General features: G+C 52.0%; 7 protein-coding genes and 1 non-coding gene across 8 annotated transcripts; 6 read left to right on the plus strand and 2 right to left on the minus strand.

The window, feature by feature from the left end:
* Window positions 1–35: 35 nt before the first annotated feature.
* Window positions 36–1575, plus strand: STEHIDRAFT_154164 (uncharacterized protein; the record flags this gene model as incomplete). Its single annotated transcript, XM_007301240.1, has 4 exons — window positions 36–803; window positions 878–899; window positions 967–1220; window positions 1273–1575. The coding sequence occupies 4 exons, from the start codon at window positions 36–38 to the stop codon at window positions 1573–1575; spliced, it is 1347 nt and encodes a 448-aa protein (XP_007301302.1).
* Window positions 1576–1863: 288 nt separating this feature from the next.
* Window positions 1864–3471, minus strand: STEHIDRAFT_75041 (ras-domain-containing protein). Its single transcript, XM_007300562.1, has 6 exons — window positions 3239–3471; window positions 3049–3169; window positions 2874–2946; window positions 2691–2802; window positions 2433–2596; window positions 1864–2306 (listed from the first exon to the last, which is right to left on the minus strand). Exons 1-6 carry the CDS (start codon window positions 3349–3351, stop codon window positions 2245–2247), a joined length of 645 nt encoding a protein of 214 aa, XP_007300624.1. The 5' UTR covers window positions 3352–3471; the 3' UTR covers window positions 1864–2244.
* A 183-nt stretch (window positions 3472–3654) lies between these two features.
* STEHIDRAFT_75044 (methylenetetrahydrofolate reduct) lies at window positions 3655–6506 on the plus strand. Its single transcript, XM_007300563.1, has 12 exons — window positions 3655–3666; window positions 3719–3800; window positions 3910–4113; window positions 4187–4232; window positions 4312–4434; window positions 4514–4669; window positions 4722–4846; window positions 4909–5100; window positions 5170–5409; window positions 5481–5849; window positions 5938–6057; window positions 6123–6506. Exons 2-12 carry the CDS (start codon window positions 3720–3722, stop codon window positions 6321–6323), a joined length of 1857 nt encoding a protein of 618 aa, XP_007300625.1. The 5' UTR covers window positions 3655–3666; window position 3719; the 3' UTR covers window positions 6324–6506.
* A 166-nt stretch (window positions 6507–6672) lies between these two features.
* On the plus strand, window positions 6673–7885 carry STEHIDRAFT_145440 (uncharacterized protein). The gene is made up of 4 exons (XM_007301241.1): window positions 6673–6938; window positions 7055–7135; window positions 7281–7782; window positions 7844–7885. Exons 1-3 carry the CDS (start codon window positions 6750–6752, stop codon window positions 7725–7727), a joined length of 717 nt encoding a protein of 238 aa, XP_007301303.1. The 5' UTR covers window positions 6673–6749; the 3' UTR covers window positions 7728–7782; window positions 7844–7885.
* A 1109-nt stretch (window positions 7886–8994) lies between these two features.
* STEHIDRAFT_166543 (ATP synthase F1 beta subunit) lies at window positions 8995–11332 on the plus strand (the record flags this gene model as incomplete). Its single annotated transcript, XM_007301242.1, has 6 exons — window positions 8995–9169; window positions 9301–9864; window positions 9927–10245; window positions 10300–10510; window positions 10568–10690; window positions 10750–11332. 6 exons carry the CDS (start codon window positions 8995–8997, stop codon window positions 10981–10983), a joined length of 1626 nt encoding a protein of 541 aa, XP_007301304.1. The 3' UTR covers window positions 10984–11332.
* Window positions 11333–11401: 69 nt separating this feature from the next.
* STEHIDRAFT_t91 lies at window positions 11402–11483 on the plus strand. Its single transcript has one exon. It is a non-coding gene; the product is annotated as a tRNA-Ser (tRNA).
* A 239-nt stretch (window positions 11484–11722) lies between these two features.
* On the plus strand, window positions 11723–13722 carry STEHIDRAFT_129176 (Clp1-domain-containing protein; the record flags this gene model as incomplete). Its single annotated transcript, XM_007301243.1, has 9 exons — window positions 11723–11833; window positions 11919–12036; window positions 12101–12384; window positions 12443–12689; window positions 12743–12856; window positions 12915–13015; window positions 13075–13282; window positions 13340–13541; window positions 13614–13722. The coding sequence occupies 9 exons, from the start codon at window positions 11723–11725 to the stop codon at window positions 13720–13722; spliced, it is 1494 nt and encodes a 497-aa protein (XP_007301305.1).
* A 232-nt stretch (window positions 13723–13954) lies between these two features.
* Window positions 13955–15127, minus strand: STEHIDRAFT_93262 (uncharacterized protein; the record flags this gene model as incomplete). The annotated part of the gene is made up of 5 exons (XM_007301244.1): window positions 13955–14349; window positions 14410–14547; window positions 14621–14705; window positions 14776–14936; window positions 15012–15127. 5 exons carry the CDS (start codon window positions 15125–15127, stop codon window positions 14115–14117), a joined length of 735 nt encoding a protein of 244 aa, XP_007301306.1. The 3' UTR covers window positions 13955–14114.
* Between the last annotated feature and the right edge of the window lie 1760 nt (window positions 15128–16887).

Consider the following 16887-nt stretch of genomic DNA (forward strand, 5'->3'; position numbering starts at 1 on the left):
GCTCAAACTTGTCCTCATCCACCGTTCCAGGATCGATGTCTTTTCTGCATCTGGATCTGCACCATGCGTCGTGGGCCTCAGCTCTCCCATCGTTCATCTCGTCAACCTCATACTCTGAATACTCTCGCGCGCTGAGCACGGCGCTCCTCAGAGCGCTCAGACTTTCCGACTGGCAACGTCTTTTCTACGGATATCTTGTTCCACCACTACATGATGCTTGGCGACTACTCGACGTATCTGGCGCTATAAAAGTCTCAGTCGCAACTTTCTCGTCCTTGCCTTCAGCTGGCGTCGCTAGTATCCTCTGCAGCGCCTCCCTCGTCTTCATCACCTGGCTACTCTCATTCTGCTTCTCGACCTCTCGATGCTCGACGAACCTATGTGATACTTCTTCTCTGCTCGACGATATAGACGTCGAGGCACTGCACGCCCTTCAAACGATCATTATACCCACGACCTCGCATTGGGCACCTCACTACATCGCCCTCGCTAACCGATCGCGAGCCCGGAGTGGATTTGGAAGCGCTCGTGGGCAGACGGAGATGAAGATGATATGCGTGCCGCTCTCGGCTCTAGTTAGAGATGTCGTTCAGGGGGACGTGGAGCTCCGGAACGCGAGGAGGGATCTTCCGAGGCTTTTGATGTCGACGAGAACGCGAGACGAAGCGGTGGATGTTGCAGAGGGACGGACGGTTAGCATGAGAATGAGAGTGAAGTTGGAGGTGGATACGACGTTTTGGTCCGAGGTGGCTTGGGGTGTACTTTGGAGGGGAGTGGTCGGTGATCTGGGGTGGAAGTTCGATGTGAGTAGTTGTGTTTTCTTGGCTGGGTCCTTTTGTTTGTGTTTTGTGGGGATTGAAGATAAGAGTTTGGATAGGTCGATGAGTTTTTATTTTTAGGTGGGTATATGCGTTTTGACCCATCGTTAAATGCGTGTTTTTTTTTGACATCGAGACGTTATGGTAGCGCGTCAAACTCCGGAAGGGAACGGTCGACGTCCCATCGACCTCGATAACGTACCTCACTCGAGACTCGACCACGTTCTTTCTCGCATCAAGGCATCCTCATCCGCCACCCCATCCAGCGCCGGACTTGAACACCTCAAAATCGATCGCGAACGAGAAACGATGACGCTCGAGTCGACGATACGGAACCCATCTCTGATGGAGCTCGTCCTCGGCCTATTCGCTCCTCGCTTTTCCGTTCCTTCCGTCGTCGTCGTATAGCAAGAATAATAACAACAAAGACGACCGACATCGATATCGCTCAAAGTCTACGACACCACTGAATATCACCCTCCCCGAACTCATTCGCAGGCTTGAACATCACCGGTTCGATATCGTCTCGGTCTCTGATGTGTCGAATGAGAGGGTCGGGGAGCTGTGGGATGATGTGAAGAGGCTGGAGATGTACCAGGATATTGGTATGGGTGAGTCGGAAGATGTCGAGGAAGGGAGGAGGAGGAGGCGAGAGATTGGGTTGAAGTGGGCGTGGGAGGCTAGTTTGTTGCAGGGTGGGATGTTGGTTAGGTGGAGGGTCGTTGTTACTGTTGCTGATGGTGGTAGGGGAACGTGAGTGCGATAAGGTGGCCAATGGTGCGAATCAATCGAGAGCTGGATGCTGTTGTTTGGACCATTCACATGTATGTGATGAGGTCCTTTGCTTGCGAAGTAAAATAATGCACTTTGGTGTGGAAAGGGTGTCGATGAGCTTGAGAGTCGATATGAAGCTCTGTGTGGGTCATGGACCATTTCGGTCGACGTCGATTATTGAGACGATCCAGGGGATCGAACGCTCAAAAACTCTATGACACAGGCGGCGCAGGCACAAGCACAACCTTCCCGCATCAGGCAAGCAAACGGACGGACGGATGCATGGTATGGTCCATAAGACTGAGTTGGAAGCTAGACAAGAAACTAAGACCGAACAAATCGAGGTATGATATATGATATCTAGAAAGGGTGCATTAAGAGAGTAAAATCGGAGAAACGCAAGAATGGAGAGAAACAAAAAACAAAAAACAAAAACAAAAAAAGAACTCCAGATAGACGTCCACCCGCGCTAAGTCCCCACAGCTCCCCAACCCCGCGACCCTCAAACCCAAACTCTAGCTTCCCTGCATCGTGATTCGTGGCATTCGTCAGATATCCGTCCCGCTCGTCAGTGCGCGTAAATAGTCATTGGTATACGGCTGTACACGATTGGCCAGGATCTGATGAGTGGACGATCGGATGGCATGAGGTATTAACATTGGCATTGGGATGCCTCTGGGATTTCTGCCGTTTGCGGTGAGGTGACGTCGATTTCTGAGGAAATGAGGAGATGGAAAAGCAGACATTGATACAACGGGGTCAGTCAATCGTCAGATCATGTGAGGGTGATGCAGGAAGGGTGCGAGGTTGGTAGGGGTGAACAAAACGAAGTCAACGCACTGGCGTTTGGCTCCGCGTTTTGGTTCTCCTTCTCCATCCCAGGTAACGACATAGCAATCTTCTTGAAGAGGCTCTTGACGTTGTGTCCGGCTTTGGCAGAGGTCTCCATGAACATGATGTTCAGCTGTTGCGACTTTGCCGTCGCTTCTTCTAGTGTCACTTGTCTGGTTTACATCACCACCGATCCCAACGGGTATGAACAGGGCAAGTCAGCTTCGTGGTACTGAGTGCATGGTAGTAGAGGAATGTAGGACGTACCGTTTGTCCGAGAGATCAGCCTTGTTACCGACGAGGACGACCATGACGTCGTTTCCCCGTTCCGACCGTACGTCGTCTATCCATTTTGTGGTCGACATGAAGGACGCTCGATCTAGCAGTGCGGTTCGGTTCGGGTCCGACAATAAGCCACGTTTCCATTAGGCTAGGCAAAAGTGAACGCACTTGTAATGTCGAACACGACAATGGCTACTGTCGAATCCCGGATGTAGGATGGGATCAACGATCGAAACCGCTCCTATACGCGTTCATCATGTTCACGACGCGACATGTTGATCGTATATAGACGAAGCGGTGAGTACGGTCGTAAGAGAGGGAGTTAGAAGAGAGGAGGACGGACCTGACCGGCGGTGTCCCATAGTTGGAGACGTACTGTCCGGTCGTCGAGGTAGAGGGTCTTGCTGAGGAAGTCGATGCCGATGGTAGCTTGGTAAGTGTTATCGAACGTGTCGTACATGAACCTGCACGTTCCCGCAGTTACACAGCATAAAGACGAGTTTCTATATGAGAAGAAACGAAGTTGAACGTACCGGGTAATAAGACTGGTCTTGCCTACGCTCTGGTCACCAAGCAGTACGATCTTAGTCCGCTTGAGGGACGTGGATGAGATCTCGGCACTTGGTGAGGTAGGAACGTTCGACATATTTTTGGTTCGCAACGACAGAAATCAAAATTGAAGGGAAATGAAGGAGAGGGGTGCAATGAAAGCAATATAAGACTTTGAACGTTGAACGGGTTGGCGACGAGTGGGACGAGCGGGAGCGTGGCGATTGAGGCAGCCTGGCGTCGGCCTGCCCCGCGCAAGTCATCAATCAATTGCAAACTCGGATTGTGGCCCATCGCGTGCGCGCCTTCCGCCCGGCGCTCCGATCTCTCAAGTCCGAATTTCTAGACTTCGACCCAACATTCTCGCACTCCTCTTCGTCCTCGTCCTCCATCCTCTGCTCTTCGTATCCAGGTATGCCTTCAGTGCGAATGTTGCACAGATTATACTCACATTGTGTGCACAGCATGAGGCTCATTGACAAAATCAACGCGTCGGGCAATAATCCCTTCTATACCTTTGAATTCTTCCCACCCAGAACAGACCAGGTCGGCCAATTTCCTGCTATCCCTGATCTCTCTCGCATCTAAAATAGACTCCCCCTTGGCCTCGACTTGTTATCTGACCCACTTTATTTCTCCGACTTTCTCGCTACAGGGATTCAGCAACCTCCTCTCTCGAATATCCCGTCTTACGGAGCTCAAGCCCTCTGCGATTTCAATTACATGGGGTGCAGGAGGCTCGACTAGGGATCGTACGCTCGAACTCGCTTCGGTCACGCAGAGGGACTATGGCGTCGATACGATTGTGCATGTTACATGCACGAATATGGAGCAGGGCATGGTCGACGATGCGCTGAGGGTCCGTTTCGTCCCCCTCCTCACCTGCTCACTATCGTACTGACTCGGAGCCGCTTAAACTATCTGGCGGATAGGCTGCGAAAAGGATAGGCATTGAGAATATCCTTGCCTTAAGAGGAGGTCAGGACGCTTTCTCGTGATCAATGTCATGCGGCGTTAGGCTGAAGAGACCCGGTCTGCTGTTCTGTTTGTTAAACAGACCCGCCGAGAGGCGAAGAAGAATGGACCCCTGTGGATCAACGCTTCACGCACGCCGTCGACCTCGTCTCGTACATCCGATCCACGCCCGAATTCGCAGACTCGTTTTGTATTGGAGTGGCAGGTCATCTTGATAGCTCTTTTGGTGTTTCGTTCTACTCATGCGTGCCACTCGTATGCTGTCACTTGACTTTATTATACAGCTTACCCCGATGGGCATACGGACAAGGAATACTCCGAGGATGAGGAAATCGACCATTTGAAGGCGAAGGTGGACGCTGGAGCGGACTTCATCGTCACCCAACTGTTTTACGACGTCGATAACTACATGCGCTGGTTGGGGAAGGTTAGGCAAAGAGGTGTGTGGCACGGCTCGCTAAATTGGAGTCGAGTGAACTGAATGAGTTTTAGGCATCGCCGTTCCCGTCATTCCCGGAATCATGCCCCTGCAGACCTACTCTTCCTTCCTACGTCTCACCAAGCTGTGTGGCACCCACATCCCACCAGAAATCCAGGCCGAGTTGGAACCCATCAAAGTCAGTTCGCATTTTCTTCTCAGTTACTAGCCGTGTTTTTGACTTGTTATGTGTTCATACAGCACGACGACCAAAAAGTCAAGGACTACGGCGTCTCGCTGTCCGTACGGCTGATCAAACGTTTGGTAAACGAAGGAGGCGTAACTGGCTTCCACTTCTCGACTCTCAACCTCGAAAAGAGCGTTCAACGCATTTTGGAAGGCCTTGATTGGGCCCACAAAGGTCCCTCCAAGTTCCAAAACTGGCTCATTGCTGTACGCTTTTTGTCCCTTTTTTCTACAATTTGTTCTACCACTGACCGTCGATGATTTTGTTGCTCACAGGAAACACCAGGTCCCATCGTCCACCCTCCTGAGCCAAAGTCGGAGTTCGTCGTCACTCCCGCCAACGCGAGTGATTACGCCACCTCTGGCCTCAATTCGCATCTCCCCAAGGAAGGAGAAGTCGGAAAGGGAGAGGTCAACAACGCCGCGACGTGGGACGAGTTCCCAAACGGCCGGTTCGGTGACGTGAACAGTCCGGCGTTCGGGACACAGGACCTCTGGGGTGGTTACAGCAGACTCGTACGTTCCACATTTCTTTCACCCTCTCAAGTCCGTCAATTCGCTCACTTTGCTGCATTGAAAATGTTCAGCGAAACGAAGCCTCCCAATGGGCCCGGCCAACCTCCCCAGCCGACATAACCTCCATCTGCCTCCGCTTCCTCACCTTCCACGCCTCTTCTTGGCCCTTCTCCCCCTCTCCTCTCTCCTCCGAATCGCAGCTCATCCTCCCGCACCTCAAACGTCTAGCGCATCTCGGCTGGTGGCCCGTCGGGTCGCAGCCGGCCGTGGACGGGGCGAGGAGCGAGGACGAGACGGTTGGGTGGGGACCGAGGAGCGGGTATGTGTACCAGAAGGCGTTTGTTGAGTTTTTTGTTGGGGAGGAGGAGGTGAGGAGGTTGGAGGGGAGGGTTAGGGAGAGAGGGAAGGGGGAGGTGGATTTGTTGGCTTGTAATTTCAAGGTGGGTCGTAGTTTGTTTACCTTTGTTCTGTTCTTGGTCGGGCGGTGGGATTGGGTCGGTGCTGACGATGCGTTTGGACGTTATCTAGGATGATCTGAGGACGAATGTGGCTGACGGAGAGAGGAATGCGGTTACGTGGGGTGTGTTCCCTGGACAAGAAATCGTGCAATCGACGATCATCGAACGCGAATCGTTCCTTTCGTGGAAGGTAACATCATCCTTCCCACCCTTTTTGCTCAAGTCTCAACGCTCACCTTGCCCTCGATAACACAGGACGAAGCCTTCTCAATATGGACAGACTGGGCCTCGCTCTACCCACCCGGGTCGAAAGAACGCGAGCTCCTGGAGGGCATCCGCGACACGCGTTATCTGGTCAACGTCACGCATCATGATTTTAAGAATCCGGACGCGCTGTGGAATTTCTTGTTTGAGGATTTGCCGGTGGAGCCGGAGGCTGCCCTTGGAGAGCGATGAGCAGTGCGGTGGTGAATGTTTGGGCCCGTGGACTCGGGCACTTCGAGTCAGTGTGTGTTAGACGGACTTGGTGCAGTGAAATGTGGAATACGAAATGGGAAGTGTGTAAGAGCACGAAATTTATAGCATATCATGGTGTTGTATAACTACAATTTATTGCCAATGTATGTGCGGACCAGAAACCTGTCTACTATGGAGTGCTCGCAAGTTGGAGTGGAACGTAACTTTCGTGGATTCCCGGGTCCTTGGCGAGTGTGTCATACACGTGGCAATGTCAACAATCCACTCGGACTGATCCGTATGGTCTCCGCCACACATGAGTTACTTACCGCGCTCACCTCTTCCGCTGAGTCCCCCTCTGTACGACAACACTCTAAGCTCGTGAATCTCGCCATATACATCTACTATACTTGCTTGCTGTGAACTATGTCCGTGACAACGCCGACGCTCCTTCCGCGTCCTCTCATCTTCCCGACATTGCTCCCGCGCCCACCACAACCTCACCCCATCCCTCTGCCGCGTGGGGGTCGGTACACGGGTCGGATGAATCTCATGCGTGACCTGGTGCAGGAGATGGATGATCTGAGTGATGAGGAGGGGGAGTTGGAGGATATCGTACGTGTATTCATCACTGTGTCATTGTTGACTTGTGATAGTCTATTGTGGCGTGTGGCGGTAACGAAATGTAATATTGACGGCCTACCTGTTTCTCGGTTTTGTTTTCTTGACAGAGGGCTGAGATCAATAATAGAGGGTATACGTTCCTCGTGCCTATTGGTAAAACGACGACGCAGCACGAGGAGAAGAACGATGTAAGTTTCTTTTCATCCTTTATGATTGAGGCTCGTCACACTCTCACTTCCCTCGCCTTAAGCATGTTGAAGTATATCACCCTTCTCATCCTAAACCGTTTAAATTCATTATCTTTTACTGTCCATTGACGTTGCTTCTTTGTAGGCCGACGAAGGCTCAGACGGTGAACTGGGATCCCGCGACGGTGGTCATTCCTCACCCGCACCCTCCGAAGAAGAAGACGAAGGTTCCTCCTCCGACCACGACGAGGACGACGATGACGAAGACGACGAAGAGGGCAGGGACCTCGATGCCGATATGGAAGATCTGGACCAGAGCGTCGCTGCCAGTGAGTCAAGGGATCTCGACCAGAGCATCGATCCGGACCAGAGTATGGACCCAGATCTGAGCGCGTCGAGCAGTAGGTATGCGGAGGGAGGAGATATGGATCACGATCAGGATTTTTTGGAGGGGATGGGGAGTGTGGAGGTTAGTGGGGAGGCTGGGGAGGAGGATGTTGAGTTTGAGGAGAGTAGTTTGATGGAGGGGAGTAGTGGGTTTAGGGATGAGAGTAGGGACGAATTGGAGGGAGATGAGCCATCGTTTGAGTAGGTCATTTCATGGTCTTGCCTACGGTTTGTGGAGGAATTGTGTACGATGGTCAAAGGTGAATACATTCATGCTATCGGTATTTGATAAATAACTTAATTTCATCTCATTGTGCCAAGTTCAATGTACGTATAGCATACGGCGACATGCAGGCCATTAACGAGCATGACTTTTGGTCAATGGGTGACTTGTCGCAACGAGTACGCAATGATATTCGACCTCGGAAGGGCCTTCTAAATGAACGATCCTAGTCACTGATTAACCACTGGACCACATCCGAACTCCAATCGAGGTCGCATAGGTATGCTCATATCCCGCGGAAAATCACCCAGGGCACTCATTACTGGACTACTTACGAGTTGCCGAGTTGACCTCGCCCTACTGAACTCTTATGAGCATGTACGTCTAGCATCGCTAATACCTACCACGCCTATTCCGAGGGATGCTACCGCCACGGACCTGCTAAATCCATTAGTATTTTCCGCTAGACTTTCAACCATATACACAAGGACGAGCACACCTTGCTAGGGCCCTATACTACTCCCTGCAGCGGATACATAACCCTTGCTGGCTGGCCATAAATTATCTGCAACGCGCCGAACTTCTTGAAGGTAATCCTTGTTGCGGTAAGTATTCTTGAGTCGCGAGCTTGAATCAACAAGGGTCGGTTCAATGATCCTAACACCGGCTGGTATGAGACTAGATTGCACACGTTCTTGGACTGGATGGGAACCTTCAACTTGACGGCCACCCGATCCGCCGCCTCCGTGTGCTGACTGGCATTTTTCTTGTCCAGCGTGTACAGTCGTGCTACCAAGACACATCGCGCCTGTCCACGCCTATACAACTCGTCAGATTATGTACACCGACCAGAGCCATAAGGCTAATCATTGGTACATCCGCAAGGCCCTCGTCCCCCATTCCGATTGGCGGCCTAGAGGTGGTGTGGCCCAGCCCAATTCTCTGCTGAATAGAGAGATATATAATATGCTAGAACGAGATTCAAAGATTGCGTCCTACCCGTCATTGTTACACGAGTTATGCCCTACCAGCTCATAAGAAAATATATTATGCACGTCGCAATGACCACGACGATCCCATGAGGTGGCGACCAACCTGGTGAGGGGACCGGCGCGCGTCGGCGGGCTGTCGGGGCGGAATTGGGGCGGAGCTTGAAGTGACCCGAGAATACCCTGGGGATGTTTGCGTCGGGTTGTGCACCAACCAAAACCCTCCCTGTTTTTCGTCGTCGTCGTCGTCGTCGCCCACGATGCTCACCTCCCGCGGCGTCACTCGTCTTTCCCGCAGAGCGGTGAACAACGCTAAGAAGACCAATGCCTTCTTTTCCACCGCCGCTGCTGCCCCCATCCTCTCCCGTGCTGTTCCCGCTTCGCCAGCAAACCAGCGTGCGTCTCAGCGCCCGGCGCGCGTCTCCACCCAGGCTGGTCAGTTCTGCTCTTTTTCAAGTCTTTTCGTGGGGTAGAACTTCTGTTGGCGTGTCTTTTGAATGGCCTTAAACACCTCTGTTCGCGTCGTTGTCGAAACACGAGTCTTACCCGTAAATTTCCGCACACAGCGCGCACGTACGCAACCGAGGCGAAGGCCGCTATTGGTTCGGTGAAGACCGTCATTGGTGCCGTCGTCGACGTTCAATTCGACTCCGACAACCTTCCCCCTATCCTCAACGCCCTTGAGGTCCAGGATTTCCACGGTGGTCGTCTCGTCCTCGAGGTCGCGTCGCATTTGGGCGAGAACTCCGTCCGTACCATTGCTATGGACGGTACCGAGGGTCTCGTCCGTGGCCAAAAGGTCATCGACACTGGTGCTCCTATCCAGATTCCCGTTGGCCGTGACACTCTTGGTCGTATCATGAACGTCATTGGTGAGCCTATCGACGAGAGGGGTCCTATCAAGGGTGTTACCCGCAAGCCCATCCACGCCGACCCTCCTGCTTTCGTCGACCAGTCCACGACCGCTGAGGTGCTCGAGACCGGTATCAAGGTCGTCGATCTTCTTGCCCCCTACGCCCGTGGTGGAAAGATTGGTCTCTTCGGAGGTGCTGGTGTCGGCAAGACCGTGTTGATTCAGGAGCTCATCAACAACGTCGCCAAGGCCCATGGTGGTTTCTCCATCTTCTGTGGTATGTCAACAACTCCCCACTTTCTTGTTGCTCCCGGCTTCTCACGCGAATTTTCTCGTTAGGTGTCGGTGAGCGTACCCGTGAGGGTAACGACTTGTACCACGAAATGATTGAGACCGGTGTCATCAACCTCGAGGGTGACTCCAAGGTCGCTCTCGTCTTCGGTCAGATGAACGAGCCCCCTGGTGCCCGTGCCCGTGTCGCCCTTACTGGTCTCACCATTGCCGAGTACTTCCGTGATGAGGAGGGTCAGGATGTGTTGCTCTTCATCGACAACATTTTCCGTTTCACCCAGGCCGGTTCCGAGGTGTCTGCTTTGCTCGGTCGTATCCCCTCTGCCGTCGGTTACCAACCCACCTTGTCCACAGACATGGGTGGCATGTACGTCAAATTTTCTTTCTTTCATTCCAACCTATGCTTATGACATATTTCCAGGCAAGAGCGTATCACCACCACCAAGAAGGGTTCCATCACCTCCGTGCAGGCCGTCTACGTCCCTGCTGACGATTTGACTGATCCCGCACCGGCAACGACCTTCGCCCACTTGGACGCCACCACTGTGTTGTCACGTTCGATCGCTGAGCTCGGTATCTACCCCGCTGTCGACCCCCTCGACTCGAAATCCCGTATGCTTGACCCTCGTATCGTGAGTACCACACATTCTCAAGTTTCACTACATCCATCCTGACCCAGTTTTACACAGGTTGGTAAGGAGCACTACGAGACTGCCACCGCTGTCCAGAAGATCCTCCAGGATTACAAGTCCCTTCAAGATATCATTGCTATCTTGGGTATGGATGAGTTGTCCGAAGAGGACAAGCTGACTGTACGTCATACCCTTGGTTCTTCATACGATCAGTAACTAACTCATGTAAACCCTCCTAGGTCGAGCGTGCTCGTAAGATCCAGCGTTTCATGTCGCAGCCCTTCGCCGTCGCCCAGGTCTTCACCGGTTTCGAGGGAAAGCTTGTCCCGCTGAAGGAGACTATCCGCTCTTTCAGGGAGATCCTTTCCGGCCAGCACGACAGCTTGCCTGAGGGTGCCTTCTACATGACCGGTACCATCGAGGATGTCAAGGTCAAGGCTGAGGCGCTCGCGAAGGAGCTTAGCAACTCATAAACCTTCTCGTTGTCGACTCCTACCCTACGGTCTGCCGCCGGCTCAAAAACACTGGACGAGGATGGACTGGACGGGTGGTTCGATGCGCGATGGTTGTTCTCTGACGATGCGGCGATGGGACGAAGTGTGGATCTGGAGTGGATTTTCGGCGGTTGCGTGTCTAGATTCATTGGGTGTGGCTAGAATTGTTTGCTGCTCTATCATGTCTCTTGCGTGCGTTCGCGCATCAGCACTGGATGTCTGATGGAGTTTTGAACCGTCCCGCTGCACTCGATAATAAAAATGTCTTCTTCCTTTCCCCGTTTGTGTGATCTGATACGGATGTGTCTGTTCGTTTCCGTGAATTTTGTCGGGTATGTTTCACAAGTAGAGAGAAAGACGACCTCATCTCATATCTAGGCCGCTGTGCCCTCTACAAGGCGCTATAGCCAAGTGGTTACGGCGACAGATTAGAAATCTGTTTCCCTATGGGAGCGCAGGTTCAAATCCTGCTGGCGTCGCCTCAGCAGAATGGTATATCTTTTTTGACTTATACTTGAGACCATCCACCTTATCACGGAATGAGTGCAAGAGGCTGTGCGTAGGACCGACAGGGTGTGCTGAGCCGAATGATCGGGCGGTGGCGGCAAGCCCGAACGGGAAATCTTTTGTTCGGATGACGTAAGAGAACCTAAACCTCCTCAAAGGCAAACTTCGACCTGTCCTGAGCCACACTGAACTGGCGGTGGCACTCATAATTATGGCACACCATACTGACTTTGGGGGGAGTGGGCCAGCTAAAGAATGGATCCTGGATCCAGAGACAGAATATCGGTTTGAGCTTGATCCTGGCACGTCTCTCGCAATCAAGGTACGAATCATTCTTCACTTGCAGTCCTGACTACTATCCTGGCGTATCATACGCACCCTGTTCTTGATACTGAACCGCCGAGCAGCTTTCTAAAGGACATGCAGAAGTTTATGGGGCTGAGTTGGCGGAGGGTAAAACTTATCTCTTTGGCAAGGAGTGCAAGGCAGCTGTCTTCACCTGGCAAGGATGTACCATTGAGATGAGTACTTTCACCCTTTGTTCTGCTTACCCTGGTACTTATCGACCATTCCTTGGAATACGTCACAGGTCATCCCTCCACAGAGTATGTATCAGAGGAAACGCCTATGTATGCGTATGCCAACGTTCATATTGCACTTGAGAGCCTACGCGTGCGCGCCTTACGCGCCTTACATGGTTCGCCTCCCCCTCCCGGGGTGGAGGAGAATGGAAATTCGTCTGAACCCCCGCGGGTCCTGATCATGGGTCCCGAGAATTCTGGAAAGACAAGTGTGTGCAAAATACTCACGAACTACGCTGTCCGTGCTGGGCAGGGTTGGGCACCTCTATTAGTGAACACCGATCCTGGTGAAGTAGGTGGTGTCTCTTCTATCGATGGTATTGTCTGACGTTAGCGCTACATTCGTTCAGGGTGGCTGGTCTGTTCCAGGTACCATATCTGCAGCTTCCGTTCACTCCCCTCTCCCTACTGCATCTCCTGCAAGTCCACTTGGTACAGCCGCGACTTCAGCACCCACGACGCTCGACTCTAACGCCTTGTTACCTTTGGTATATTGGTATGGTCATGAGGGGACAAAACGCAACCCACTACTGATGGACCGCCTCATTCGCAACCTGGGCGAGAATGTCACTGCACGCCAAGAAGCAGACCCTGAAGGTGGTCATCCTCCTATGTCATGCCACCAATCTGATCGCTCAAGTTTCTCTTAGGATGCGTGGCCGGGATCATCGTCGATACACCGTCGTCTTTTGCGTCTTCGCCGAGCTCAATGGGCGCAGATCATAGGCATATGCTCATCAAGGCCTGCGTAGATGCTTTTCGAAGTATATCTATCCTTAGACCCGTGTCTTCCTCTTGATAACTCAAATGAATCATTTTCAGTCAACACTATCCTCGTGGTTGGACACGAAAAGCTGAACGTGGAGATGCAACGCACGTACGGGAACCGTATGGCGGTCGTGAAGATACCTAAATCCGGTGGTGTCTGTGTTATGGTTTTTTCGACGGCATTTACTATTGCTAATTCAGTCCCCGTGTTCAGGTCGTTGAGCTCGATGCAGCCTATCGTCATCGGATCCATGCCTATCAGATATACAACTATATGTATGGACCCCCTCTCGAGCGACCTCCAGGGCTCCCGCCCAACGTCAACGCTACCGCCGGTGGCGAAACTGCCATGAATATGCATCTTTCACCCAGTAGCTCCATCATCGGCTTCGACGACCTCACTATCTATCGCATAGGAGAAGGTATATTCACAGGAAATTTCTCTCGTGAACAAGGACTTAGCTTACGTTACTCTGCAGAAACGATGGCTCCATCATCAGCCCTACCTATCGGTGCTACGCGTACAGTATCCGAGATGCAGCCCGTTCGTGTCGACCCGAGTTCCCCTGGGTCTGGCCTGCTCAATGCTGTGTTGGCGTTGCTTGCACCTCCCCATCAAGACGAGGCTGAGAGATACGACGAAGAGGTGTTAGACTTGCATGTCGTTGGTTTCCTGGCAGTGTGAGTCACGCTTCACAGCCGGTCGGAGTTATGATGGCGAAAGGCTGACGTGGTCTTGTCTGATCTGGCTAGTACGAATATCGACATTCAAAACCGTAGGATGACGATTCTTTCGCCGAGCTCAGCGTCGTTGTCTGGACGGACGGCCATTATTGGTTCTTTCGAGTGGTCAGAGCAGTAGAATTATACGTTAATGGCACTGTTGCGGAAATGGCTTTTCTACAAGTCATAATTTTGATCATGATACTGGGGCAGCTCTCGTGAAACTAAACAATAAACGTAACTTCAAGCCAGACCCGTTATCTCACCTGAATAGAGCGAGGTCTGGACTGATATATGTACTTTCTGAGCCATATTTCTACAGACCGACGAAAGCTGGAACAACAAGGATGTTGTACCATAAGTTCACTTCAGCCAAACGCCACCTATGTATTGAATGAAGCACAAACAACGCATACGAGCCAAAGAAAATGTCCAAACAAAAGCTACCAAGATGAACCCATAACCATGCTACAGTCCTCTACGACTCAGTCCGTTGTCCGCAAGGAAAGAAATTGTCCAAATCGTGACACCTCATACATCAATCCAGTACCCAGCCCGCTTACCCGCGACACGAGAATGGATAACACGCTTCACGGGCTCCCGCTTCGCGGCGACGCTACTTGCTGCAGCACCAGCGGCGGATGTACTTGTACTGGAACCCGAGTTGCCAACGGCAACACATGAGCCGAAGGGGCCAGCGAGAGCTTGGTTTCTGCAGCGAACGAGGCACGCGTCTCCATTGGGGCCACCAGTGCAGTTGGCACCACTTTGAGGAAGAGCCGTATAGAATCAATACACGAATGAGCGTGGTAAGAGATGAACATACGCTGGTATCTGAGCGACGAGATCGAAGTCCTTTGCGGCGGCAAGGCTGAGGCCTGCCACACCTGGGACATTGGTCGTCACATCCATCTGGACAAAGTCGGCTCCTGTACCGTCTGCAGAGCATTCACAAGTATACGGGCTATAATAATCAAATAGATTGAGCGACAGTGAGAAATCCTGAAAGACAATGAGATAAGAGGAGATACACTTACCCAGCGCCGTCCTGGTTGACCTGGTGGAGGGTCATTTGCACGGATCCGTCTGCGCCCGCGGTTGGTAGACCAGCGGCTGAAGCATCTAGATATCGTGAACAGCGAACTAATAAGTATGTATATTCACCATGAGATAGGTCGGTGAGAATACAGACTAGCCAATTGTGTCGCGACGTCGTTGTTTCCTCCAGCCTTCGTACGGCCGCAAACGCCTGTAGTGCCTGCCTGGATCTCTTTGTCTCGAATAACACTGGTGTCTTGCTCGAATGGCTTGGGAAGAGCACCGTTACGAGGTGTAGACGCGAGAATACCGAACCTGTATATCAAGAGAGACGAAGAATAAGTCACAGAAACCCACGGCCATGTAGTAGTTCGAACAGTAGCAACTTACCCGGCTGCCTGAACGCCATTCGCACCGGAGACGCCAGTGATAGTACCGTGTCCGAGTGCAGGAGCGACAAGAGAAGATAAAAGGGCCAAGGAGGCGAGGAGGGTTTTGGAGTACATCTGATCGAGTGGGTATAGCAGAGGGAAAGGTAAAAGGTGTCAGAAAAGAACGAAGGACAAAATGCAGACTAGCTGGTGAAGGACAACAAAGAATGGGCTCCAGGCAGATGAATGGACGAATACGAAGGGGAACCTGTCCCTAGAGTGCTGCAAAGGAAGGCGAGTGCGAAGGCTAGGGAAGCAGGACATGGTGAATGACGGGCTCTTATAGCATTCCCGCATGATACTTCCATGCAGTTTCCTGACAGCACCCGTTGGGCATAGAGAACATAGTACTGGCAGTGGTCACTGCCAGGATATCAGATCAAACGGTTTGGGACGGCATAGAACACTACGAGAATACGGTTACCATAGCTATGAGTTCCGCATGCAGTTGTAGGAAGCCTCAGAAGGTAAATATGAGCTCTGACCGTGTTCCTATCAAGCATGGCCGGACTTCGTGCGACAAGGCAGGCTATCCAATGGACCCGAAGCTTGTTCAGGGTAGCGACGTAAGCACTGACAAGTCGTATGCTATCTCCATCAGACAAGGAGCGGGTCAGGAAGGGGTTACAAGATGCAACTGCACGCGGGTCAAAGCAACTGTTGACAACTTCTTCCAGGTTCCCTTTCTATCAGCTTGTTGCGTCAGGCTTCGAACCACGGGCAGGATCGTCACCGACTGTACCCGATGGAGAGGCAAATGTGCTGGAGGACCATTGTCTCTTGTCATCGCAACCATCCTTCGTCCAACACCGTGTCCTACATCTGTTCGTAACATATAAGTTTCCTGAGTCGTAGTGAAGGATAACTGTCGAGGTTGTATGAATGACGCGTGTCCGTCGAGGTTGTGTGAGTTACTGTGAGTTAGGGTTGTCGCCGTTCTAATCGTCGCCAAGCACAGCCCGCTCTCTGCTTCCGTGCCCTGCCATACTGCGACAAGAGTCTTAATCTTCTAGATGCTCTCGCCGAATGGAAGGCACCTGCGACAGTTCAGTTATGTGAGAATTATTTTCAGAAGATCTGGTGGGACGTACTTACCATTGCGTCTGAATCTCTGCTGAAGCTCTGAAGAATGTAAATGGGGGAAGCTCGTTACCACATGAGGATGGGTCTAGATGTGCCGCGGACTAGGTATAGAGTTCGTACAAACCTAACGAGGACCGCGTCCCGGATGGCACCAGGGGCAGGAGAAGGCGTTTAGCGTACGTGCGGGAGCAGATCGCCCAGGATGACTCCAGTCGCGCTTGCTTCCTATTCTACAATCTATCAGCAAAGAGACGGATCAAGACATATTGCTGACAGTTGCCATCGCTGCGAGGAGCACAGCTATCATACCACATCCATACCTCCAGTCAATCTATGAGAGCCACAAGCGGGAAGAGGCACCTTCCAAGCCATTACAATCAACACCGAGTGCACCGTGAGCCCCGAGCATTGGTTATTGTCGTACAGCATATGCCTCAACTTGGCCCCATCTCCGACGATGTCTCTGAGGTTGAAGGTTGAAACCTAAGAATAGCGAACAGGGGGACCGGGTGCACAAATGCTCGTGGATCCCATACAACGACTGTCTTGTGTGAGGTCAGCATCTGGAGACTATTGGTTCGCAACACCCTATTGTCTTGTCGTACGATGCTGCAGTTTATTCCCGTCGCCACCTTAAAATTACATCTGTGTATGAAGCCCACCGATTAGTGAAGAGTCGTTCCAAGGAGAAACCTGATGAATATTTTGTCAAGTATTAACTTACACATTGTAGTGAGATACACTTCTCTGGA

Source organism: Stereum hirsutum, assembly GCF_000264905.1.
Source record: "Stereum hirsutum FP-91666 SS1 unplaced genomic scaffold STEHIscaffold_3, whole genome shotgun sequence".
Lineage (NCBI taxonomy): Eukaryota > Fungi > Basidiomycota > Agaricomycetes > Russulales > Stereaceae > Stereum > Stereum hirsutum.